The sequence below is a fragment of the Stigmatopora nigra genome, chromosome 15 (assembly GCF_051989575.1).
Source record: "Stigmatopora nigra isolate UIUO_SnigA chromosome 15, RoL_Snig_1.1, whole genome shotgun sequence".
NCBI lineage: Eukaryota > Metazoa > Chordata > Actinopteri > Syngnathiformes > Syngnathidae > Stigmatopora > Stigmatopora nigra.
Genome location: NC_135522.1, coordinates 11,917,997 through 11,944,476, shown reverse-complemented (window position 1 = coordinate 11,944,476; position 26,480 = coordinate 11,917,997). Strand labels below are relative to the sequence as shown.

The window sequence follows — 26,480 nt, the reverse complement described above, 5'->3', positions numbered from 1 at the left end:
GGAACTAGGGTGAGCTAGACCATTATCTGCCAGATAGGCAACCTCTCCCTCCATTAGTTTTCTCTTGTTAATATTAACTCTGTACGGATGCTGTTTAATGGGACGTGCTCCGCCTACATCAATATCATGTTCCAACACAGTAGTACGGGTGAGAACGTCCCCAAATAAAGTTGGGAAGTCTGAAATTAACTGAACCACGTCAGACTCCTGCTGTTTGTTTAGATGCTGCATTAACGTGGACAGGTTTTGTAACATGTCAGAGTTGCATAGCCGGGGAGATTGTTTTTGAGTCTCACACACCGTCAAACCATCTTCGTCTCCCTGCAACTCTGTGCCACATGTGCGTACTGGCGCTGTAATAGCGACAGATACGGGTGGTAGCGTACTGCGCACCACCGGCAATTCTTTATCACTTTCGTCTCGTGGATGATATTCCTTAATCATGTTCACGTGACACACTCTCGCCTGTCTTCTGCGGTCGGGAGTGTTTACCAGGTAGTCGGTCTCACTCAACTTTTTACTTATTGAGTAGGGACCAGAGAATCGAGCCTGTAGCGAGGCTCCTTGTACAGGCAACAAAACAAGCACTTTATCGCCTGCCTGGAAAGGCCGCCTGACTGCCTTTTTGTCATATCGAAGTTTCATTCTTTCCTGCGCACAAGAGAGATTAGCTGTAGCCATCTCCCACACTCTGTGCAGTCGCTCGCGAAAACGACTGACATATTGCAGTACATTAGTTTTGGCGGGCTTTTTACTAACCTTAAACCCCCTACTTTCTACCATATTAGAACTCTTTGAGAGTTCAATGTCCAGCCTTTTTAGTTCAATCTCCTTTTCCTTGAGGGCTAGCTGATGGGCATTTTCCCTATCCCTAGCCTCATATTGCATGCGTAACATCTCTAGACTAACATGGGGATTTTCCCCAACAGGTACAGTACCATCTCCATCTAGTTTTCCTTTTGAACCAGCCCTGGGATTTCTCTCTCGAGCCTCCACACTCAAGGTGGCACCATCCCTGCCTACCTCATCTTTTTCCTTCCTGCCGGATTCCCCAGAATCGACCAGAGACTGAGAGGAAACACCCGCAGATGCTCCTCCTGTGGCTTCTAAGTACTGCGTAGCTATTAATATATGGATAACCTCCTGCTTCAAATCAGCTAGCCTGGTAGTCATGGACAGAGAGAACCCTAGATGAGCGGCAAGATCTACTAGATCTTGCTTCTTACACTGGTCAAGCTGATCTACAGTGTTAAATTGAAAAAGGAACTGCTCTGCATCAAAGTCCATTCTGCTAGGTCCAGCACTACACTACACTGAATGATAGCTATTAAATTTTACTCCCCGTTACTACTACAGCACTGCTTGCCTAAGCTTCACCGGCCTACTAAACATGCAGTCCGTACCACCAATGACCAAACTGCTGCTGTAATAACCAATCTTAATGATCTCCCGGATGAGCCCCCACTTGTTACGACTCCCCCTGGGGTATGATATACCAGAGAGTCGCAACTATCACAGCAGACAGGTTCGGTCAAAGATGAGTTCGGACACACACTGCAAGTAGCCTTCAGTTATTTTTATTTACAATAAAGTCAACAAAACAGACTACGGGATAACATAGGGGAAGCACGAGATATTAAAGTGGCACCCTCAAATAAACACGGTAAAACCCCCTCCCAGACAGGTGTCCAAATGAACACCCACAAAAATACAGGAAATCAGACCGAAGGATGCCACCGTTAAACTGATGTAATATAATCTAGACAGGGGAATAACTGTGTCTAAATGCACAAACTATATGTATTCCCAAGGGTGTCTAAACTTATCTCAAGTCCCCCTATGCAACCCAAAATCATTAACACCACATACAAAATATAACATGGAGTAACGTACTCACAAGCCTACAGGCAGCAGTTCAGCAACAAGGGGGAACTGACATTTGAAAAGGGTTTAAATAAGGGCAGGAGTGGATCTTGATTGGAGGAGGGATGATTGGAGAATTAGACCCAGCTGTGGTGGCCTGGGCAGGGCTCTGTCACAGGGGGGGGAGCCACGGTTGCAGACACCTGTAAAGAAAAGAAAGCACAGACCTCCCACATAGCGTGTCCAGGCTTCCAGCCGTAACACAGATACAAGACAAATTTTGATACACGAGCATACAGTGGACACAATAGGCTGCTTCTGAGAACATGGGCACTGTCTTCTCGCCGCAACTCCCTCGTAAAAATGTCTCGACGAGCACTGGGAGGAGTGTTTTTTATGTTTGGTATGTTACGAGCATGTTGCTGTGAAAAAAGTGTCCCTCTCCCAAATGTTAGTACTATTAAACATAACCGCTAGATATTCATTGCTCTGTTACTAGATGGCGAATTAGAACAAATACAATGTTTTCCATTCAATTATCCAGTTCTTTTGTGTTTTTTCAGTGTTAAAACAAATTAATTTGTATTTAGGATCTCTATGGGAAATGTTGATTTAAGCCCTAGGTTCAAATCCAGGTCACGTCCGCCTGTGTGGAGTTTGCATGTTCTACCCGGGCCTGCATAGGTTGCCTCCTCCCACATTCTCAAAACATGCATGGTAGGCTGATTGGACACTCTAAATTGCCACTAGGTATGGGTGTGTGCATGGTTGTCCGTCTCCTTGTGCACTGTCTGTGCGATCGGCTGGCCACCGATTCCAGGTGTCCCCCGCCTCTGGCCCGGATAGGCTCCAACACCCCCCACCACCCTAATGAGGATAAAACGGATCAGAAAATGAGATGAAAAGTTAATTGTCATAGGGACCTTCAATCCATATTACAATCATCAGTGTCACCACCATCATAGGTGTCACTAAGTGTCACTGTTCGGCTGCAAATTTGTCACAGAGCCAATAGGGAATATGCATGTCCTTTGAAATGCACATGTTATTGTTTTACGCAACTTCACACAGGCTCGACTTTCAGTATTAGCTTCGATGGCGAAAGAAAAGACGGATGGATAGTGTACAGTGATAGGTTCATTCATTATTATACTTTAATATAATTATTAAAACATTGCAGGCAGACCGTCTTTTGAGGACCGTAGAACGAATTTGATAGGGTTCATTAATAATTACACTTTTGATATAATTATTAAACACTGCAGGCAGACATCTGATTCAATTATTCACATTTAATTAAATAGGCCTCTTCTGATGAGTAAACTTATAAGTGAGAATACATTCAGACTTCTCCATCTCAGAATTATCCTCCCGAACAGTAAAATCTCATACAGTTTTAAAGCCATAAATCAAAACAATTACAAGGTTACAGATTAATCCAATTGCGTAAGTAAGAACAAACAATCATTCATTCGACATAAAAATGTTCATATTTCGTTGCGAAATCATTGCGCCAACCATCCACAATTGGCGGGCCTTGTCGAACGAATAAATGGAAATATAAAAAATAGACAAAAAAATGCATGGAAGAAACAAGAAGGCCATGGACACAGTGTATTGATTTAGTAAAATTATATATTAACCTCACAACTTCAAATGGATTGACCCCATATGAGGTCCTGTTTAGTAGACCTCGTAAATTTCCATTATTCACTACACAATAGGAATTGGATGATGAGGCAAATCTAGCAGACTACATGAGGATTTTTTTCGAAAAACGCAACGAATTTAAGCTACCAAAGGGAGATTTTGCTTCTCAACAGGAAACGGGCGGAGCGACGGTGATTCCTGGAGACTGGGTGCTGATACGCTGCATAAAAAAGAAACATTGGAGCGACGCGAAGTGGGAGGGTTCATGTCAAGTGTGAGTAACCACACCAATAGCTATCAAAGTAGCTGAGAGGGGAACACGGATCCTACTTTCCCACAATAGGAAGGTTGTTTCAATCGAAACATTTCAAGAGGAAAACTCCCTAAACAAAGACAAAAAATCATGTTGAAAACAATTATTGCCCTGGGGAATGGGATTAATGATGATTGTGATTCTCTTCTCCACAGTAGGGCTATTTTCTCCAGTTGGAGAGGAAGGCGGAGGCGTTTCAATTGAGGATACACCTTCTTACGGAAGGGTAAAGCGAGCAACATTTACAGTTACATTTGATTAACATTACCTACTAAATCAAATTTCCAGACATGCATTCGAGATTGAAAAATATATTTGGACTCGGCAACATCCCTGTTGCCGTACAAGGGATCAACCTATGGTGGGGAGTGTGTGGTACATAACAGCCCAAAATGGAGATTGGGAAAGCCTTGTTGGAGAAACTGGTCAAGATTGGAAAGCTTGGACTGACATATTAACTTGTGGAATTTATTTCTGAAACAGGGATTTCCCAAACGGGATGATTGGGTGCTGTTAATGGAAAATGCAGCTAGTGCTATAAATCAAACCAGTGTCAAGAAGAGGCACAAGCACTATGTGGAGCTACTTTTGTAAAGGGGGGGTCTCAGTTGAAACATTGAGGGGGGGATGGGTAAGATAATAAAATGCGGGAAACACCCCAATATTGATTGGAAAGATTATTGCTCAGCAAGCAATACCATAAAACTATAGGGAACTCTTTTATAGTGGGTTTGACGTCTCCATATGCGAAAGGTGAAAGGGTTTCAATTGAGACTAAACCATCTTACAAAGGGTTAAAACAAACTACCAGACAAGGAAAATACGATCGGATATGAAAACTCCCTCAATCACCATTCTTTGGGAAAAGTGTTTTTACAAATGAAAAACGTGTCCTACTCGTACAGAAAAATATTGAAACCGTGTCTATCCCTGTTACCCTGTTACGCAGTAAATGGCAAGTCAATTTTTCCACTGTTGAATCATTTTACCTGCTTAAACCTTACAGGGCATGGTCTGAAGCTGGGGGCGATAAATTAGACGTCGTGTGTCGGCGTTCTGTGAAGTTGCTTAAAACAGGAGTCTTAATATAATGTGCATTTCTAAAGAACATCCTGTCTATAATCTCTGTCTTAATATTATGCTCTTCCATGATGTCTATATTATCTTTTCAACTCGCCTCAGTGTTCAACTGTTATATTTTTCCATGATGCCTATAATCTCAACTTCTGTACTTTTCCATGACATCATGCTGAATTTCAATAAAGGCATCCTTCACCTTGAAAAGATAAGAGAGAGAACCACCGAGCCGAGCGTGAGACACCACCTCGCGCCTCAACCTCTCTTCCGCCGGCCGGTGCCTTTAAAATATAACACAGTCTCTGCCTCCTTTTTCCTTGGTGCACGGTTGGTAATTACGTTGATCTGTTACTTCAGACCCAACAGTTCTAAAACAAACTTCACACCACCTCGCGCCTCAACCTCTCTTCCGCCGGCCAGTGCCTTTAAAATATAACACAGTCTCTGCCTCCTTTTTCCTTGGTGCACGGTTGGTAATTACGTTGATCTGTTACTTCAGACCCAACAGTTCTAAAACAAACTTAACTCCAGATACCATGTTCTGACCAATCTCCCGGGGCATACCAGATGAATATAAGTTGGCTAATCAGATCGCAGCAGGATGGGTGTCCCCAAACAAAAATGTTGATGGGATAAATTACCTGCATTACAATGTCCAAAAACTTTAGAACTAGGTTAGAATTAGCGTTAAGGGATAGTGGTTAAGGTCAGTGGTTAGGGTTAGGGCAGGGATGGGCAAACTTTTTGACTTGCGGGCCAAAATGGATACTAAAATTTGACAGCGGGGCCGGGCCAGGAGCATTTGGACACGCAATGTAATTCATCAAACCTGGGGATTGAAATGTAAGAAAAAGGACACAATTGAAGGTAAAAAATTATTTTCAAATTTACTTTCAACATTAAAAACATTATTCAATGAAAGAAAGCAGTCTTTAAATTGAGAGTGATGAGCAGCATGTTAATTAATCTACTGTGCTGCTGCTGTGCGTACATCTGCAAGTCGCAATTATTAACACAGTAGAGAAACTCACATTTCAGTGGAAACTGTGTTGTTGTTCCCCCTTTTTTTCCAGTGCATCAAAATCTGGAGTTAGTTTCGTGGTGGCAATTCTCAAAATAGATCTGAGGTGTTGGTCAGTTAACCGGGATCTGTGGATAGACTAGTACGCCATCTATCGGGGAAACAGGGGTATAGCACGAGAAAGGAAAATGAATGAGGTCATTGATTTTTACAATAATTTTGACAACGTTGGCGTGCCGGATTAAAAAGCCTAACAGGTATATGGCCGCGGGCCGTAGTTTGCCCATGTCTGGCTCAGGAGATAGTGGCTAAGGTTAATTAAGGTCAGGTTGAAAAACCCTTTGATATGCAAATGGACATCCCAACATACAAAAACTAGATCCAATTTACAAAATCCCCCAAACATACATTTCCCTTAACAGTTATTTTATCTTGAAATTGTCCCTGTATGATTATGGCCGGCTTTTCTTCCACTTGGAGCCTCCCACCACAATGCACGCTTATTCGTTTTAATACAATATATGTCTTTAAATTTTTGTCTGTTTCTCACGTCTTTCATTCAAAGGTGAGACGGTGAACATTTTTAAAGGATTTTCTTGTTAGTTTTTTGCAGACTATGGTACATATTACATACAGAATTTACATATAAAGTGTAGCCAGCTCTACTTATGAAAAATCCAAGTCGAATCGTGTGTTTCTTTCATTAAAAGCCTTGCTTGATGTGGCTGATTTCTCCCCGAGACTCTTTTCTTGTCCCTGTTTATTGTCAAATTCTCTAAAACAGAAAATGAATGCACAGCTTTTTGGAGTATGAGGTCAGGGCCCAACAATAACTGAGTGATAAATATGACCTTTTTAATTGCCAAACCTGCTATGTGAAAAATAACTGCTTATTTTGATGTTTCATCCCAAATTAAACATGCCCCTAATATTAACGCCCATTTTTGCCTGCCAAAAATGATATATGTACTGGAGTTTGATGTTGAATTGTGTGTGCTTTATTAAAGCTCTGCTGAGTGATTGAGCACATCCTGAGACTCCTGAGGTTTTGTGTTGTCTCCGTTTATCTTCAAAACCTCCAGAGCTAAAAAACTAATGCCCAGCGTTGTGGTTACGAAGTCAAGAGCCAACACTATTAGTAACCAGGGACATTTTTTTATATCACGTTTATTCAAAGCAAATAAACCTAGTCTATATATAACCTAGTATGTAGATAAACTAAAAAAAATACACCACATCAAATTCAGGGAATATATAACACCATTTTGTTTTTTTGAAATCCTGCTAGTTCAATTCTAATATGCTAAAAGCTGGGAAGTCTTGCACGCTAACAGAAATTTGAAAAGTAATCACAATACAATGGGTATTCACGGGCAAAAAACCTTGGAAACATTGTTAGACAAGAAATACAACACTCACAAGCAGTGGCTGGCTGTCAGGCCCTTCAAGGCCCTCTCTGCTGGCCTAAGAAATATCTGAGTCATTACTTAAATTTTGTCCATCAATACTTATTAAATAATTCCAAATTGTCTGTTGGCTTGCTTTCATTGCTTTACCCCATGGTTGCACTGCTTCCAGATGTGTGTTTTCATATTGAAGCATTTCAGCCATTATTTGTTGCCAGGGTCAGAAACCTGCCTCAAGGCCTTCACAATAAGTTCTGCGGGCTCTGCTGCATTTAACAAGCGTCAATAAGACTGTTGCTTTAACCAATCAGAATTCGATTTGGTGACACCAAGGCCATTTCACAGGCGGAGGGATACATCATCGCTTTCACCAACTATGATTGGCTAGTTGGCGGACCAAAGCCAAAGTGAGCCAGCCAGAGATTGCAAACTCCAACCACAATGGCAGACGGAGAAAAACAAATTGATTTGGTTGCAGATTTGCTCACAAAGCTATTTTCCAGACTGACTTTTTCAGAAAGAAATGGACATCAGTAAGAAAGGGCGGTCAACTCCAAAGCTAACAAGCCTGTTACAACCGGGGTTTGTCCGCCACTTTCAGTTCACTAACTATGAGTGTTACCCCTGGCTCACGGACTCCGCGGAACACTGCAAATTGAATTGCTGGGAGTGCTTTTTATTTGCCATTGATCGACATGGTGTTTGGAGCAACACTGGATTTGCAAATTTGACTTGTTGAACCAAAGCAGCAACAAGATACCAAAGCACTGCCGGACAATTACAAGCAATAGTGCTCTCCCAAACTTTTGGGGAAACCCGAGTGGAGTTACAGTTCACAAGTGCACAGGGAAACGGAGCGCCACAAAGAAAAGGTAAAGAAAAATAGGGAAATCTTAAAAATTTGATAGACTGTAAACCTTTATTTTGGGGACACGATGAAAGTGCTGAAAGTCCCCAAACAAAGGAAATTGTGTGGAACTTTTTTCTCATTTCTGAGAGAAACAGTTTTACATTACCACCTTTCCACTAATAAAATGTTGAGTGGCACGTTGGGCAAAATACAAAACCACCTGATCACTGCTATTGCTGAAGTGATGGAGGATAGGATGAGAAGAGAAATAGTAGTACTGTTTGTCTCTGTAATGGTGAATGAGTATGTGCGGTGTGCTGATGGATTTAAGCACATCTGGATGATTTTGAATTTAGTTTTTTTTTTTGCTTCACACATTTAATGGCATTTTTGAGCATTCAAACGTGCTTTTTTCATTACTACAGAACAACAAACTGGATGTTCAGTTTTGTCTTGCAAGAGTAAAGGGGTTTTGTGACACAGTTGAGTGCGAGAGGAGACGATATGAGGAAATCAAGCGCAAGATTGTCGCGCGCACTACCACCAACTCCTTGACAGGATTCTGGACAATATTATTTCCCAGACGCGGACCAGATTTCAAGAACACGAAAGACTGATTTTTCTCTCCCTCCTCGACCCGCAGAAGTTTCGGGAATACCAGAAAACTTTCCCACGCAGGGCTGCATTAAAGGTTTTATAGCCATAAAATACTTATTGAGGGTTGGATTGATTAACACAGCACTACTGAAGGCCTAGGTGTGAAATGCACGGGCCGCCACTGAGATATATATATATAAAATAGGCCGCCTTTTTTATTTCAGGGGTGGCGAACACGCAGCTTTCGAGCCGCATGCAAAATGAATATGACTCTTTGCTTCTTATGATACTTTGCATATAATGTGGTTCTTACTTTTATTCTCTCTTAAAAAGTTTGAATTCCTCAGTACCCATTAAAAACAAATACATATTTAAGAAATAATTTGGCAGTTTTTACGGTGAATAGTAAGGTTTTAATTTTGTAGTTATTATGTGTGTGTCTGTGTATTTTGGCAGGTCACTACATGGTGTAGCTCTTTGACTCTCAGTTCAAAATTTTTGCTCTTGGTGTTTAACTTGTTCGAAAAGTTCAATAGGTTTTTTCATGTTGTTCGTGCCAGCTATGGCTGTGTGTTGTTTAAGAAATCCATATAAATGATTTAAAACCTGACAAAGCTCTGGAATACTTTGTCGATGTTACAATATATTATAGCGTTGTTAATCTCAACGCTCAATTAGTGTCTATCAATCATGTAGTTTGGATGGCTTAATGCCTGCTATGCCTCAAAAGGCAAGAATGTGAAGACATCTACAAAGAATGATGACAATCGTGTAGAAGGTGCAAGTTGTCAATATGGCAAAGAAAGGGAACACTTACACTGCTATCTAGCTCAATTTTAAAGTTTATCAGTCTAACATTTGCTCTATTAGAGAATTAGTTACACCAAACTAAAAAGAAAAAAAATGCAACCCATACTTGGCAAAATGCAGTACATGGTTGTTGTTGTTTTTTTTTCTATTTCTTTCTGTCAATTTTACTCATCATGGCCTTGACATCCACTGGGGCAGCAGCAGCCGCAGCCTTCACCTTTTCTTCCTCTTCTTGCTTCCAAAGAAGGATGGGATGGATACCTGGACTTCGGTTTTTAGCGTTTTGCTCTAACTGGACTTGACTACATTGAAACACAAACAGAATTATTGTTACAAAATGTAATTTTTTTTAACTATTTCAATCCATTGGTCACAATAGTTGTAAAAAAATACTACACTCAGTTCAATAATTATTTCACCACCCTGCTACATTGCAGGTTCTCCCACTTAGAAATCATGGAAGGATCTGAAATTGTCATCATAGGTGGATTTCCACTAAGAGAAAATCTAAAAAGAAAAATCTATAAATGTAGGATTTCTTTGTGTGATATAGCTCAACAAAGGATTTGAACACCTGAGAGAACCAATGTTAACATTTCTTATAATCGACTTTGTTTGTAAATACAGAGGACAAACGTTTTCTGTAATTTTTAGGCAGGTTCATCCACACTGCACGTAGGATTTCCTGGCCGGACGTTTGGTCGCCAGACGTTTGGTCGCCGATGGTTGGTCGCCCGAACCTTTGGTCGCCCGGGCTTTTGATCGCCGGACGTTTGGTCCCCTTTGGTCGCCAGTCAAATGGTGACAGAGAGTAAGTACTGTTGAAAACAGCTCTCAACAAGTGTTTAATATCTAAATATCGACCAAAAGTCCGGATGACCAAACGTCCAGGCGACCAAACGTCCAGGCGACCAAACGTCCAGGCGACCAAACGTCCAGGCGATCAAACGTCCGGTGACCAAACGTCCGAGTACCGTCATCATACACAACTGCATATGACGAAATTGGAGGTGCTACTCCACAAAGTGCGTATTCCCAAGAAAAGAAAAAAAAACATAAATAGTAATATAAAAGTATAAAAAGTCACATTCCGGCTAGGTAAATTCAAACATATTGCAGTTTAAGATATTGCGCATTGTTATTGCACACCCCAAAGTTATTGCGCAGAAGGGATTGTGTGTCATGCTAACGCAAGTTCAGAGTCCTGATGGCTGTGGGAAAAAATGTTTTTAAGTGTATTTGTCCGTGCTTTGTGAGACATGTAGCGTCTGCCAGAGGGCAGCAGCCGGAACCGTGACAGGACATTTCGTCGCTGGACACTTCGTCGCTGGACACTTCGTCGCCAGACAGTTCGTCGACCAGACATTTCGGGGATAGTGGTGTATGTACATGTGTAGGTGTACGTATGTATATATGTATGTGTGTATATATACATATATGTATATATGTATGTGTGTATATATACATATAAGTATATATATATATATATATATATATATACACACACACACACACACACACACCCACCCACCCACCCACCCACCCACCCACCCAGCCAGCCAGCCAGCCAGCCAGCCAGCCACCCACCCACCCACCCACCCACCCACCCACCCACCAACCCATCCCACCCACCCACCCACCCACCCACCCACCCACCCACACACACACACACACACACACACACACACACACACACACACACACACACACACACAAACACACACACACACACATACACACATACACACATACACACATATATATATATATACACGTATACACGTATATACGTATATACGTATATACATATATACATATATACATATATGCTTTCTAATGAATCATGGTTAAGGGAAACCAAAACTCTTATTAATTTCGGAGGATGAGTTTATGCTATTGACCAACCTGAAGTTATGAGTCTCTGGACTTAGTGCCTTCTTTTGGATATCCTTGTACACCGGTGACTTGAGATAACGGAAGAAAGTGTCCTGTGTGATAGAGATTATGTAAATGTAGTTGCGGGTTATAGACATGCACATAAACTCTGATTAAAGAATGTTTAAACACGAAAAAATTACACTGATTTTGCCCAACACAGATAACTCGAGTGCAATCCGAAATACTGGCATTTGATAAACTAATACACTTTATTGTACCTAAATTGATGAAATGTCTGTCCCCGTGTAAAATGGGTACCACTAAATGATTTGATCACCTTTTTCATCAGCAAGAAAACGTGTGTCTGCGCAGCTTCTAGTACATAGCGGTGAGGATGGTCGAGGCCTTTAACAGTCAGACCCATGGTTCTTCCATCAATGTTGATCCAGCGGGGGGCGCCAGGAGCCAGGAAAGTTCTTCACACAAAGTTAAACGATCCAGATGAAGATAACAATTCACTGATGGATTTGTATATCAATAATGCTAGAGAGGGGGAAGGAGGGGGAGGCGGAGAGATGGAGAGAGAGGGGGAGAGAGGGAGAGAGAGATGGAGAGAGGGGGGGAGAGAGAGGGGGTAGAGAAGAGGTAGAGCGAGGGGAGAGAGAGGGGGAGAGAGAGGGGAAAGAGAGGGATATATATATATATATATATATATATATATATATATATATATATATATATATATATATATATATATATATATATATATATATATATATATATATATATATATATATATATATATATATATATATATATATATATATATATATATATATATATATATATATATATATATATATATATATATATATATATCTATATATATATATATATATATATATATATATATATATATATATATATCTATCTATCTATCTATATACATATATATATATATATATATATATATATATATATATATATATATATATATATATATATATATATATATATATATATATATATATATATATATATATATATATATATATATATATATATATATATATATATATATATATATATATATATATATATATATATATATATATATATATATATATATATATATATATATATATATATATATATATATATATATATATTTATATGTGTGTGTGTAGATATAAAGACTGATTTTCTTACTTAAAGATGCTTTCAGCTTTAGTTGACATGGAAGCCGCAGTTCCCCACTTTAACTCTTCAGCAGCTTCCCAGAAAGCTAAATTCTCCCCTAGAAAAGAAGAAATACATATAATACACTAACAATAAAAAAATGCATGCAAAGTTCTGTGAATGGAAAAATACAGTCACAACGCAACTTGAAAATCCCAAAACATACCGCTAAACTCCTTCTTGAGAAATATCTTAAAGTCATCCCTGCCTCTCAGATCAGTCAGTAACTCAAACAAGCTGAAGGACCAACGCTCGACTCGCATTTTAGTCGGAAGATCAACCCTGTTAACAAAAAAATATATATTATTTGAATATGATTTATAGGAGGGTATTCCTATTTTTCTTAAAGGTGCTATGAAATACTGCAACAAGTGACAAGTGAAATGGCACTTATACCATACGGGTATTGGGGTGGCAAATTCATTTTCCATTTAAATTCATTATTGCAGTCATTTTGATTTTATGACATCTTCACCATTTCATAGGACCTTTTAAGTGTGATGTACATGTGGGGATAAAACACTCATTCATTCATTTTCTAAACCGCTTTATCTTCATGGGGGTCACGGGGGGTGCTGGAGCCCATCCCAGCTGACTTTGGGCAAGAAGCGTGGGCCACCCTCAATCGGTGGCCAGCTGAGGAGACGGACAAACATTCACTCTCACACTCATATCTAGGGAAAATTTAGAGTCCAATCAGTCCACTATGTATGTTTTTGGAATGTGGGAGGAAAGCGGATTACCTGGAGAAAACACACACAGGCCCAGGAAGACATGCAAACTCCACAAAGATGGATCAACCCAAGGCACCCGAGAGATGTGAGGCTGACGTGCTAACCTCTCAAGGCGCCGGGCCGCCATTAAAAATGTATTTGTTTCAAAATGTGTAATAAAGCCTCACATCTAAAAAAAGGGGTAATCTACACAGTGGCATAAAAGTTGAATTCTCCTCGCAGTGAAATACCCGATCATATTCAGTGAGGCTCTCACCTTCTCATATTGAGTGTCCAATATGAGTCATTGTCCGTCTGCCAGGGGTTACTTGGCAAGCAGGGAGCCAGAAACGGATCATGGTTTTTGTAGCTTGTGATATATTTTACCAATCTGTTGGTACAGAACTATTATGAGACAGGTAAAAGACATATTTACAAATAAAATGCATCATAATGAAATAATTTTAGAATTCTTTTAAACTGGGGGAGGGATCATTTTGAAAATGCATTCTTAAAAGGAAATGGTATTAACTCTTCAAGAACTTACGCTCCGAGTGAAACACTAGATTTGACTTTTGATCTCATGATGGCTTGTTGGTAGAACATGTTCTAGAATACAGCAAAGAAAAATTGTAATGCAATTTATTGCCACAAAATTTCAGTACCTGAAGAGGTTCATTATCCACATACAGTAGACTAGAACTACTGGACTACTTTACAACAGACACTCAAACTTTTCACCGTTGAATTGAATGGAATTTAATGCTCTAATTGCCATTATACAATTAGAATTATATTAGTTACGATGTTCCAACTGATTAATTACTCACTGGGGAAAAAATAAGAGCATTAATTTGAAGAAAACACGCTCACGGTTTAATACTTACAATGCGTCTGTATTGGTCAAATGAGATATTCTGAAATACAAAGACAATTGATGAACAACAAAGGAAATACTTGATAATGAGGAAACTGGGTGTTTAGAGCTAAAAATAAATATATTTGTGATTAAGAAATAAACTACTGTCCATTCAAGAAAGGGTCCATTGAAGACGTAGAAATTCTCTTCTCGCATTTTGTATTATGCCAACATGTAATACAATGGCGAGGATTGACACGAATGTAGTTAACACCGAAAGATTGATCATCACACTCATCACCATTATAAAAGCAAATCTGAAAGAAAAGAGAAACAAAAAAATAAATGAATATGAAAATGAATGAAATTTTTTTTCTATATACATAAAATATGTTTGAAAATAAATGCTGAAAACATGGGCACAAGCAAGAGAGTTCTGAACCTCTGAGTTTTGTTTGTAATGTTTTGTTGGAGTTTTGGTGTTTGGATGTTTTTTGCCGTGTGACATGTTCCCCGGCCCTCGTGTCTCTCCTACTCGTTGCCTCTCAAGTCACAGAGTTTCTAATAGTCTCATCAACCGATGTCTGTCTATTTAAACCCTGTGTATTTGTCAGTTCTTGTCATATCATCTGCTGTTCATGCCAGTTTCTGCCTGCGCGTTGCCCACATGCCCGCCTGCTCATGTTGTCCCCGCATTACTTTCCTGCGGAACATACAGTTAAACCTCCCTCGCTCCCCATCGACCCACACTTATATCTTCTTAGAATCAAACAGTTTGGAATGTGAGAATAACATGGATTTAATTTAGCTCCTGAATTCAGGCTGAGATGGTGACCTCCTTGCCCCATTTTGTTCGCGCCAGCCTTCCCTGGACATTTTTCCCCTCACCTCCCAACTGTTGACAGCAATTGATTCTTTTTGTTCTTTTTTGATGGGCCGCGGTGATGTGGGATAGAGGGGGGGGGGGGGTGAGCAAGGAATGGTTGCCGACATTCGTGCACCCGTCCCGGCTCCTCGCTCTCAAGTGCACGCCTGTCGCCTACTCAAGCCCCAGTGTATTTAGCTCCTACACTGCCAAGGTTCTGGCAGATGCCTATCGTCAAGCGGGTTTTCTCACCCGGGATCCTCCTAGGGGACACTGTGCTGATCATTGGTGGGTGATCGAAGAAAAGGGACCAGACCAGGGACATCAGATGCAGAGGCAAAATAATCTAATGGGCGGTAATAAAAAGGGGAAACATTGGTTATGGGTGCATTTGAACGATGACGACGGATATCTGCCTTGATCACTTCTTGCCCATATCAACGACCATCGGGACTCATGCCCCATGACCTTAACTAATGCACATTCGTCAGGACCGACTGAACTGTGTGATTGGTTCGAATGTTGGAATTGCACTAGCGTTTGTACTAAACTACAAAAGGAGGAAATATTGTGGAATTATGTCTGATATATACAATCATACATTATATAAAGATTTGCACGGCGTCTGAACCGAGTTGTGTAAAAATCATCCTGCATTTACATGAACAGAAATCAGACAGACCTGACAAGAAAGATCTCAGATGATATGTTTTTACCAAGCTTAAGCGATGATGAACAGACATTTTCAGGCCTAATCGAATAAAAACCTATGCCACAAACACAACAGGACAGGCTCGACTTTCAGCATTAGGAGGATGGATTTTGAGTACAAATAAAAAGGATGTTTGGCGAGTAAGATATGGCTCTATTCCAAAAGAATATTTCAATTGTATGAGGCTATTATTGATGATTTTTTATGTGTCGCAGCTGTAGCTGCAATAAAGCTTTTATAGCCATTATTGAGGGTTGGATTAATTCAGACAGCACTGAAGGCGTCAGTTTGAAATTCACGGCCTGCCACTGTCCGACAAAATGTGAAACAGCAGTCTGTATACAAGATGAAAAAAATGAACAGAACAAGTAAATTATATGTAAATGATCTGTGACTAATTACCTCCCAATAGGTCATTATCTTATCATGGTGGGGGAGTTTGTGTCCCAATGATCCTAGGAGCTATGTTTTCTGGGGCCTTGTGCCCCTGGTAGGGTCACTCATGACAAACTGGTCCGAGGTGAGGCACCAGACAAAAAATAACTCAGAAGATCTTTCATGACAAATAATAAGATTGGACAACGTGTTCTCTCGCCAGGGAGCAGTTCATCAGAGCCCCACTCTGGAACCAGGCCTCGAGATGGGGCATGATGGGGCGCTTGGGAGCCAGCTGGGCAAAGCCGGAAGAGGCTTCGTTTTCTATGGGCTCACCATTTGAGCGAGGGGCCAAATAGGTCAGGTGCTCAGACAGTTGGGCTAGAAGGCGGGTCATTCCACCTTGGAGTCACCCACAGTGAGAGGTGACAACCAGGGGTGGGCATACTCATTACCCCCTGAGCCAGTGCCTGTACATTGGTGTTTGCCCAGGTTAGACGATAGCATCCCTCCACCTTCAGGTGGAGCGACAGCACCAGACCGTTTCCCACACATCCTCGGGCAGAACATGCAAACTCCACACAGGAGGACTAACCTGGATTCAAACGCAAGACCTCAGAACTGTGAGGCCATTCATCCGTTGGTCTGCCATTTTAGTACATTAATAAATAATGTTCTTATAATTTTCTTTCATTTTTGTCTGTTTCTCACATTAGTTTTTTTTATTTTATTTTGAGGACTGTGGAACGAATTACAGAATTTACACATAAAGTAGTCCTCAATTTCTGAAAAATTAAAGTTACAAAAAGTACTGGAAACAATTAACTTCATAAATAGAAGTTCTACTGTATGTGTAACGTGACTTTAAGGAAGGAGTTGAGACAAGTAGTTGGGATGCTTACAAATGACTGGAGAAACATACAGAAAAAGAGATTAGTTACGGAACAAGTGGCATACTACAGACTGAAGAGATAGTGAGGAGTACAGGTTGATGCAATTTAGGGGAATGTAGATGTAGCAAAGGCCAAACAGGGGCCTTAAATGACTTGAGAGTAATGCACTGAAATATTGAGGTTGGAAAAACAGATACTCAGAGATGGGATTATCTTTGCAGAGTTGGAGAATGCTTATGACAGGATACCAAGATAGGAACTATGGTTTTTCTGTCCCTGGAGACTCAGAAAAGTATGTAGGAGCTGTGCAGAATTTCAGAACCATGGACTATGATATTCACAGATGACATTGGTGGCTCTAGTAAGAGGTTGATTAAAGTTTAACGAAGTTGAGCCAACAGTATGTGTTTGAATGAGAGTAAGTTTCCAGAGAACTTTAAGTACTTGGTGTGAACAGTTTAGACTTTACAGCAACAGAGAGTGTGGAAAAGGTATTGTGTGCAATGAGGCTGAAATAAGTGGAGAGATGTTGTGATTAAAGTTTTTCAGCTATAATGAAGTAAGTACGAAAATGAGTGAGTAAGTGATTGAGTGAGCGGCTGAGGACTGACCTGTTACCTCATCGGTGTTAGGATCAATAAGGCGATCTGGACCATTATCCAAAGCACTATGTGTACGCCGCTGGATACATGTAGGAAAATATCGAACATAACATGTCACTCTTTATAAATATAAATGTACATAAATCCACACATAGAGACACTGACCGGTGGCCTGTTCACAACCCAGTAAGCTCTTTCCTGGCAATCAAACACGACACGATCTGGCTTCTTTCTCTCTCTACTCGCCCTAATACACAACATAAATCAGGGATACAGTTAGTGGACCTTCGATATCTTATCCCCTTTCTAAATTATGGAAACACATACTTGTACTGTTCAGTGGCCTGCATCACGATAAAGTCCCACTTGTGGTAAAGCCATTCATGCAGGTGGGTATAATGTGCCTATATTTGAAAGAAATTTCAAAGTCAACCCTTGGTCATGAACCACTAAATTGCAAAAAATAGGTCAAATCAAAGCTCAGAGACACGAAGCACCCTCCCTTGTAATTATTGGTGCAGTCACTCCTTATATCCAACTTCCAATTGTAGTTACAGTATGTCTTTGAAATCAACTCAAATTGTCTTAAGCATCACTCAGGTTTTTTTTTTGTCATATTGACTAAAATAAGAAAATGTTTCCACATACATTACCTGTTCATAGGGTTCCAACATGCCTTTCTTGCGAATGTTTCTCTTTGCAAGATAAATAGCTAGAAAGATGGAAAAAATAAAAATAAATTATCTTTGTAGTATACTAAAAATACAGAAATTCTACAATGTTAACATACTCCTAGCTGCAAAATATGAGTTATTGGTTAATTTTAACAGTGAGTATATACTTCCTCATATCTGGGGATATGATTCAATCAGGATTCACAGGGCATCATTCAATTCAATCCTAAATAATCTTGATAGTACACTTTAACATGATTTTTGAATATCACTTTGGAAAACATGAATCAAAATTGACATAAAGCTACATTCATTTCTGAAACCTCATTGAGCACTAAAGTAAACATGTTTACGTCGTCATTCTTTGCCTTTTACATTATTCGTTATGTCATTCTTCTTTGACGGTGAAATATCGCTCTTCTTCAGCGCAGAGTCCCACCCAATTCAACGCCAAAAAAAGCGGAGCGCTGACTTGCATCATGGTTTCATCCCGTCTTCCACTTTTGAGTTTCAGTGTGAATTTTGACATTTTTGTGAACTTTTAAAAATATATTTAATAGAAAAAAACCTGATGTACGAAATACGCAAATGTTGAAGCCGCGAAGTGGTGAAAGATGACAGTAGATCTGAAATATTCAGATTACAAAACGCTTTGATATGCAAATTGTTCCAACACATGAAAAGTTGTCGAATTTACGAAAGATGAAGCAAAATACGAGTGATATAACAGTGTTTAAGAGAATTGATCAACGATGTGTTTTTTCACGTTTTGTGCAAGCTGACATTTTATCAATTTTATTCATAGATGTCAAAATTAATTTTGTCCCTGTTTCTTTTCTCTATTTTGAAATAAATGACCGTATCGGCTACATTGTCTGGCTTTATGTCATTTTGTCTTTGTCACCTCTGCTTTTTCATGCATGTCAAGTCTAATTTGTGTCTGTATAAGGCGTACCCTTTATTCAATCATCATTTTTTTTAGTAACAAATACGGCGTATGTTGGAGAAAATACGGTACGCTCTTTTTCTTTTTTTTCATTTTATTTTCTGAAACACTACATCCTCCTTAGATTCCAGAGCCAACTCATCTGGCTCCTCTCAATCAGGATGAGCCTCTCCCGGATGACCGATCTTCTCACTATCTCTTAGGGAAACTATAGGGACCTTGTGCTGGAAACTGATTTTGGCCATTGGTATTCGAGACCTTGTTCTCTTTATCACAACCAACAGCTCAGGACCATAGTCACCATGACATCACTGCAAATGGTGCACTGATCCGACTGTCAATCTCAGGCTCCATTCGTACTTTATTCATGAATAAGACCCTATGATACTAAAATTTCTTCACTTGGGAAAGGACCTCATCACTGACTCGGAGAGGGCATGCTACCTTTTTCTGATTTAGGAACACGGTCTCAGGTATGGAGGTGCTGATTCTCAACCCAGTCACATTCGGTTTCGAATTGTTCCAGTGAGAGTTGGAGATCAAAGCTTGATAAAGCCAACAGAACAACATCATCTGCAAAAAGCAGGGATGCGATACTGAGACCAACAATCCGGACCCCCTTCACACTCGATTCACATTTGGTTGCGAATTGTGTCTAGACATTCTCTCCATAAAGGTTATAATCAGAATCTGTAACATAGAGCTGCCTTAACGGAGCCCAACCCCCACTGGAAACCGATCCGGCTTACTGGCGGACCAGACCCTGGCACCAGTCATAGAGGAACCGGACCCAACACATGAAAGATTCTGGTACTCCCTACTACTAAAGAACCCCCAAAAGACTGCTGGGGGACACGGTCGAACACCTTCTCCTAGTCCACAAAACACATGAAGACTGGTTAGGCGAACTCCCGTGCCCCACCCGAGAGCTAACCTGGGGGTATGGAGGTGATCCACTGTTCCAGGGCCAGGACGATAACCACACTGCTCTTCCTGAATCCGAGAATCTATTTTGCGGTGGAGCTTTACTCTCCAGTACCCCCGAATAGACCTTGCCAGGGAGACTAAGGAGTGTGATTCCCCTATAATTGGAACACACCTTCCAGTCCTCCTATTCAAAAAGGAGGACCCCCATCCTGGTCTATTTATCCAGATGCACTGTCCATGATGTCCACCCGATGTTGCAGAGGTGCGTCTTCGGAGACCATAAGAGCCGTGGGCCACTTGGCCAGCCGGACAGCTGCCTTTGGAGTCCGGCAGGACAAAAAGGGCCAATAGGCATCCCTTACCGTTCATGTCCACCAGTACACTCCGGGGTTGCCGCCATGCCAGACACCGGCCACCTTGTGGCTGCAGCTCCGGTTTTCCGCCTCAGCAATTGAGATGAAGAACATGGTCCATTCAAACTCAATGTTCCACGCCTCTTCCCCGACATAAGAGAAGCTCTGTCGGAGGTGGGAAATGAAACTCCTACTGACAGGGAACTACCTGGCCTCCCCACCAGACCCGCACGGCCACACTGGCATCTACCCACACCATAGGAGCTAAGTCAAAACTAGGTGGTGATTGGTTGACAGCTCTAACCCTCCCTTTACCCGAGTGTCCAAGATGGGCGGCCGCAAGTCTGATGAGATGACCACAAAGTCAATAATCAAACAGCAGGCTGGGGTGTCCTGGAGCCAAGTACACACCCTCATTATTGTCAATGCACAGCGAGCTCAGAAGTCCAACAAAAGAACATCACTGGGGCTCCGATTAGGGAGGCCTTTCTCCCCAGTCACGCCCCTCCAGGTCTCACTGTCATTGCCCATGTGAGCATTAGATATTATGCAAATTCATTGTAGAATATGCCTCTAGTACTTGTGGGAAATCCAGGCTACAAAAAAACTATTATTTTGTTAGTAGAGGTACCACTGTATTTAGCAAAACATAAAATATGGGACTTGAGCTCAGAAACAGTGTCCATGTACATTTAAGCACGATTACTAGATGTCAGGGTATGGCGGCTAATTACTCCCGACTAGAAGACGCAAGTAGTGTGGCCACCTATTGTTTATTTCCACGAAAAATACAGATGTTAAGATACATTAAGGGAGCGAGTTGAACAAATATGAGGATCATGCAATGTTATAGAATCCATTTTTTTTCCAACACATTTTGTAAGTACGTAGTACACTCACCATAGTCCGTGTCATCTGCAACCCATTTCTGTGTAGGCCAAAAGTATGGAGTCTAGATAGGTGAACGTGGAGAACAAAAAGAAAATGTTTGTAAATTTACTAAGTTGCACACAATTTAGAAAAAAATATTTGGAAAATGAGCCATTTATAACAAAATGGATAATGCGGCGGGTATGTTTCTACCTGGAAACGGTAAAGGCTGCTGTCGTTACATATGACCAGCTTTTTGTGGTTCTGGAGGGCATAGATGTAACCGTAGGCGACAAACATAGTACCAAAAGCTTGGGCTTCTTTAAAAGAAATTGCATATATCAGGGAGTGAGAATTATTTTTTTATAGACAAAAATGTGATAAAAAGTGTTTTCATCAGCACATCTACCTTCCTTAGTGATCTTCATCTTGTTACCAATCCATGCAATGATGTCTTGGCCTGTTTGGAGACAGGTAATAGCTGAAATACTCAACAAAAAAAACAAAAAAACACCTTCTCTGTATCCCACCAACTTGAAGACATTATTTCAGTTAAATAAAAGCGTACGTCATTTACTCCATATATGATCAACTATTTTTCATTTAGACATTATATTATCTGCAGCACCTATGAAATGTATTATTTCTAGAATACATTGTTAGACTTTGCCACATATGAATACATTCACCTTTCCCCTGCTGATCTTTGGCCCGATTAACAACACAGTAAAGCTTAAAAAGGACTGCATATAGATCTCATCCAATTGTGGGCTTTTCTATTTAGCCTGTGGTTAGAGCTTAGGCTGTCATGACAGTGTGTTTTCAATCTCACCACCCATTAGTAGATACTCTAAATTGCCCCTAAGTATGAGTATAAGCGTGAATATTTGTCCGTCTACTTGTGCCCTGCAATTGCCTGACCACCATTTCAGGGTTTCGCCCACCTGGTGTGATAGGCTGCAGCACCATCCGTGACCCTTGTCAGGATAAGCGGTACAGTAAATGAATGAATAAATAATTTTGTAGTTTTAACAAGTCAGTGAAAAGGGATTTTTTTGCTAAGTATTACATTAGGAACCTTTAGTTTATACACAAAGGCACTGAGAAGTTACCTGATGGCATCTAGTGAAAAGACACTTTGTCCAATAATGTACACAGCAAATAATATTTCCAAAAATTGGGAAATTGAGGTGTACAAAAGTTGTATAGTTTTGGATGCAAATGTATGATTTGGTCAAAATCGTACAAAAAAACCATCCCTATTTATCTTATATGTCCCCATGGATTTTCAGTGTAAAGAAAAGGACAGTAACAGGAAGAAATCAAAAATGTCATTATCAATGAAAAAACACCACTTGAAAACCACCAAAAATCGAAATAAACTGAATAAAAACAGAAAATTCAAAACGCTGTGCCAATAGCCAAAGAACAAAAAAATACCAAAATCCTAAAACTGCAGGAAGATTGAGAAAAAAAACACAGAAAACTTAGATTAATTAATCCGCTTCAAATTAATTCACCCTCTTACATCCAAAATAAATTTGACTGCTGTTAAAGGCACTGACCAATAAGTTAATACAATGTCCCAAAAAAATGCCCTCTTTGTTCATTTTCAGCTTTCATTTCCTCACAAGGAGAGGTGTTGGGTCTTATTCCAGCCAACTATTGGTGGGGCACACGCTGACTTGGTTGCCAGCCAATAAGAAGACATAAGGAAACAACCATTCACATCCACACTCATAACTATGGACAATTTAGAGTTTTCAACCACCCTACAATGCATTTTTTGTTCTGGGATATGGGAGGAAACCAAAGTACCCAAAGAAAACCTGCAAGGGAACGTGTAAACTGCACACAGGAAGGTCGGAACCCATATTAAACCCTCAATATAAGAACTGTGAGGCAGCTGTGCTAACCATAACCTCTCTTCCCACAGTGCTAAAACTGCCAAAATTACTACACAAGGTGATTTATACAGAAAAGCATCCCCATACAATTCTTTCCAGAAATTGCATTTTCTAGTTTAATATTATTCCTATATTTAAATTACCATTATTATCTTACATTATAATCAATATTTTCCCATCATTGTATTTATAAATTTTATTTTTTTTCCTAGCAGAACAAAATGAATATCAATTCTGATGATCATTAAAGTTCCATTATATCTGTTATTTCTTTTAAATTGATAGGCGCTGCTGTATGTATTAAATTAAATCAGTTGCACTTTGCATTTAACGTATGTACAGAGTGTGACTACAATTGGGTCGTTATCTTACCGGCTATTACATGTGGAATAGTGGTGACATTGAGTTTCTGTTCAGAACCTTTTATCCCACTTTTTGGGTCCTGCATCTCAACCACGATGGCCTCCAACTGTAAATAAATCAATGAGATTAGTAAAGTGGTAATAAAACACAGTATAGTAACACATTAGACTAGAGAAAATAATATTATTTTGAGGCAAGCTGGTTTTAAAATCATTGTGCTGGAAAATATTTGACGTATTTGACATTTGAGTCAATGCAGACTAAATCATTATTAGCCCACTTCTAGGCTATTTTTTTAATACTCAACCGTATAATTTTTGAAAATGATTTTAAAAACTGTTACAATATTAGAAAAAAAACAAAGAAAGCAACCATGACAACAAACACCCACCTTTTTAAGACAATGAAGACGCGGACGAAAATGTTGTCCACGGTTTGGCCTTGCAGTTCTGATTGTCATATTTGTTGATGAAGAAAAATACTTTCCTTGACAACAGTGAGTTTATATCCCAACAATAAAGACAAATGTTGCCTATAAGTGTTTGTATATAGTAGATGCTAACACATTTTTGCCTCACATGGGGATTGTGAGACAGAAGGGAAGGAAGGATTAAGGCCTAATTAGCTTCAGAAAACACTACACTAGTGATGGGCAACACAGACACACCGATACGTGCACCGAGCTCCCTCGGCAAACCCAAAGTCGGTGTGCGTACCGCTTTAATATAGTCATGTGACCAATGCCAGAACTATGTTTCCTGTGGGGATGTTTAAGTCCACCGGGTGTCAGTATTCAGCAACCCATTGTAAATGCAGTGTGTGCCTGTGTACAAACGATATGTGATGCCTCATAAACCCGTCACTACTTTACACTCATCCCTACTGCTTTTTAAAAAAAAAAGTATGATGCCCAGGGCTAGTCAGGTGGGTGGATGTGCTTATCACCCAATCATAGTTCCACCGCTAGATGGGTGGAGCAGCAATAGATGCCAGCGACCATCATCACTGACCACATAAGGAAGCCAGAGCTTGTCCACATTGCTGGATTGTCTCCATCAGTTTACTGTCACTGTCTTCTCGCATTACTTCTTGTTCTTGGTGTCTGATCTCTGGCTTCTTGCTTTTGTTCTAAGAACATGTCTCTTGTACCTTGGCCTCATGTTCTCCTACGGACCTCACGGCCCTCAACATCCACGGTACATTAACCGACCTTTCTGATCCAAGGCTTCCCCCAGATTCAAAAGTTCCAATAAAGATATATTGTCACCATCAGAGTTGTCACTCTTTGCCGCTTCAGGACAGACCCTTCACCCACAATCGAAACACTTTTGAAACATTGCCAAAAGGTATATCTCCCCAAATGTGTTTTTCCCCCCCACATAATTTTAAAAATAACTCTATTGTGTGGGAAGAATTTAGTGTGATAGAGAAGATCTGGGCTGCCATTTCAGCAGTTTCTCTGGAAATGCAACGCAAACTCCGAGACTCCCTAAACTTTGGAAATCCCCCGAAAATTCACAAATTTTCACAACCCCATTTTGCAAAAGTGCAATATTTCCAATTTAAATGCCTTGAAATTCACAATCGCTAGGCTTCCACCATCAGACAAGCCGGAACCCCAAACCCCCACCACATTCTCCTGCTAATCGCTCGCAAGCGCCTGTACCTGTTTGACGCTCGCCATTAACCGTGCCTGCTCGACCCTAGCCAGGACCCCTCCGTACCGGCACCCCGCTCGTCAGCACCTGTCCATCGCTCGTCGGCAACTGTGAGGGCAGATACCTTGACGAGTGAGACCCTAGCGATTGACAATCATTCACGCTTGCACTGATACCTAATGGCAAGGATGTTTTTTTGTGGGAGGAAACCAGAATACCTGAAGAAACTCCTTGGCAAGCACGGGGGAGAACATGCAAATCCCTGGAGAGACTGGAGATGTAGCTCCCTCCTAGCATATAAAGGGCTTATTTCCTATCCTTCCATAGGTTCTATATACTATCTCAGCTCACTATGCGCAAGAGATGGGGTACGCCGTGAACTGGTTACAACTTACTCACGGGCAACGATGAAAATAAACATCAATTTAATTTATATAGGGATGTTTTAAATGGTTTCCAAAATGAATTAATAACATAATTATAAACCCCTTTATATAGGTTTATCTGATTTTATTCGACCGGAGGTCGTTGATAGGCAGGATTCTGTAAGTGTCTGCGCCCCGTCTGCACGTCGTAAAATTCATGATCTGCGCCCCGTCTGCACGTCGTAAAATTCATGATTGGCTGGTCACTAGATGACATCACTAGATGATGCATGTCGTGAGATTGTTCGCACCCCCTGCTGCGTCACTACGGTATCGCATCGACGATCAACAGAACTCTTACATTGCTAGGATTCTGTAAGTGTCTGCGCCCCGTCTGTGTCGTAAAATTCATGAATGGTTCTTTCAATTGGTTCATTTTTAGTGGTTTATGGTTCTTTTTAGGAATTTGGAATCTTACTCTATCACAGGAGTACAAAAATATATTTTTAATATTGCAGATTTACAAAAAAAATAGTTACAAAAATATTTGTCTACGTAATTCTACGCGATTTTCCACAAAAAAGCATACGATGAAAATAGTATAAAGATAAAAAAAAAATTAAAAAAAAAACCTAATCTACCGCCACCGGTCGATTATGTTTACTGTGTTACCTTTATAGTTAAGGGGAAACTA

The 26,480-nt window shown here is 40.3% G+C and overlaps 1 protein-coding gene across 1 annotated transcript; it reads right to left on the bottom strand.

The window, feature by feature from the left end:
* Nucleotides 1-7,063: 7,063 nt before the first annotated feature.
* rgs9a (regulator of G protein signaling 9a) lies at nucleotides 7,064-25,257 on the bottom strand. Its single transcript, XM_077734382.1, has 17 exons — nucleotides 24,155-25,257; nucleotides 23,773-23,869; nucleotides 21,903-21,953; nucleotides 21,707-21,813; nucleotides 21,524-21,575; nucleotides 18,377-18,435; nucleotides 18,051-18,127; nucleotides 17,889-17,970; nucleotides 17,740-17,802; nucleotides 14,305-14,334; nucleotides 13,965-14,026; nucleotides 13,695-13,808; nucleotides 12,871-12,986; nucleotides 12,675-12,762; nucleotides 11,803-11,941; nucleotides 11,493-11,575; nucleotides 7,064-9,889 (listed from the first exon to the last, which is right to left on the bottom strand). The coding sequence occupies exons 1-17, from the start codon at nucleotides 24,221-24,223 to the stop codon at nucleotides 9,733-9,735; spliced, it is 1,446 nt and encodes a 481-aa protein (XP_077590508.1). The 5' UTR covers nucleotides 24,224-25,257; the 3' UTR covers nucleotides 7,064-9,732.
* Between the last annotated feature and the right edge of the window lie 1,223 nt (nucleotides 25,258-26,480).

Bases quoted from the DNA above. Each gene is read 5' to 3' on its own strand.
- rgs9a (XM_077734382.1), bottom strand. From the start codon at position 24,223: ATGACAATCAGAACTGCAAGGCCAAACCGTGGACAACATTTTCGTCCG. The intron at 11,942-12,674 runs GTAAGAAAATCA...CTTTGTGTGAAG, and splicing joins AAAGCTGAAAGCATCTTTAA to AACTTTCCTGGCTCCTGGCG. The intron at 11,576-11,802 runs GTGATCAAATCA...TCTATCACACAG, and splicing joins TTTTCTTGCTGATGAAAAAG to GACACTTTCTTCCGTTATCT.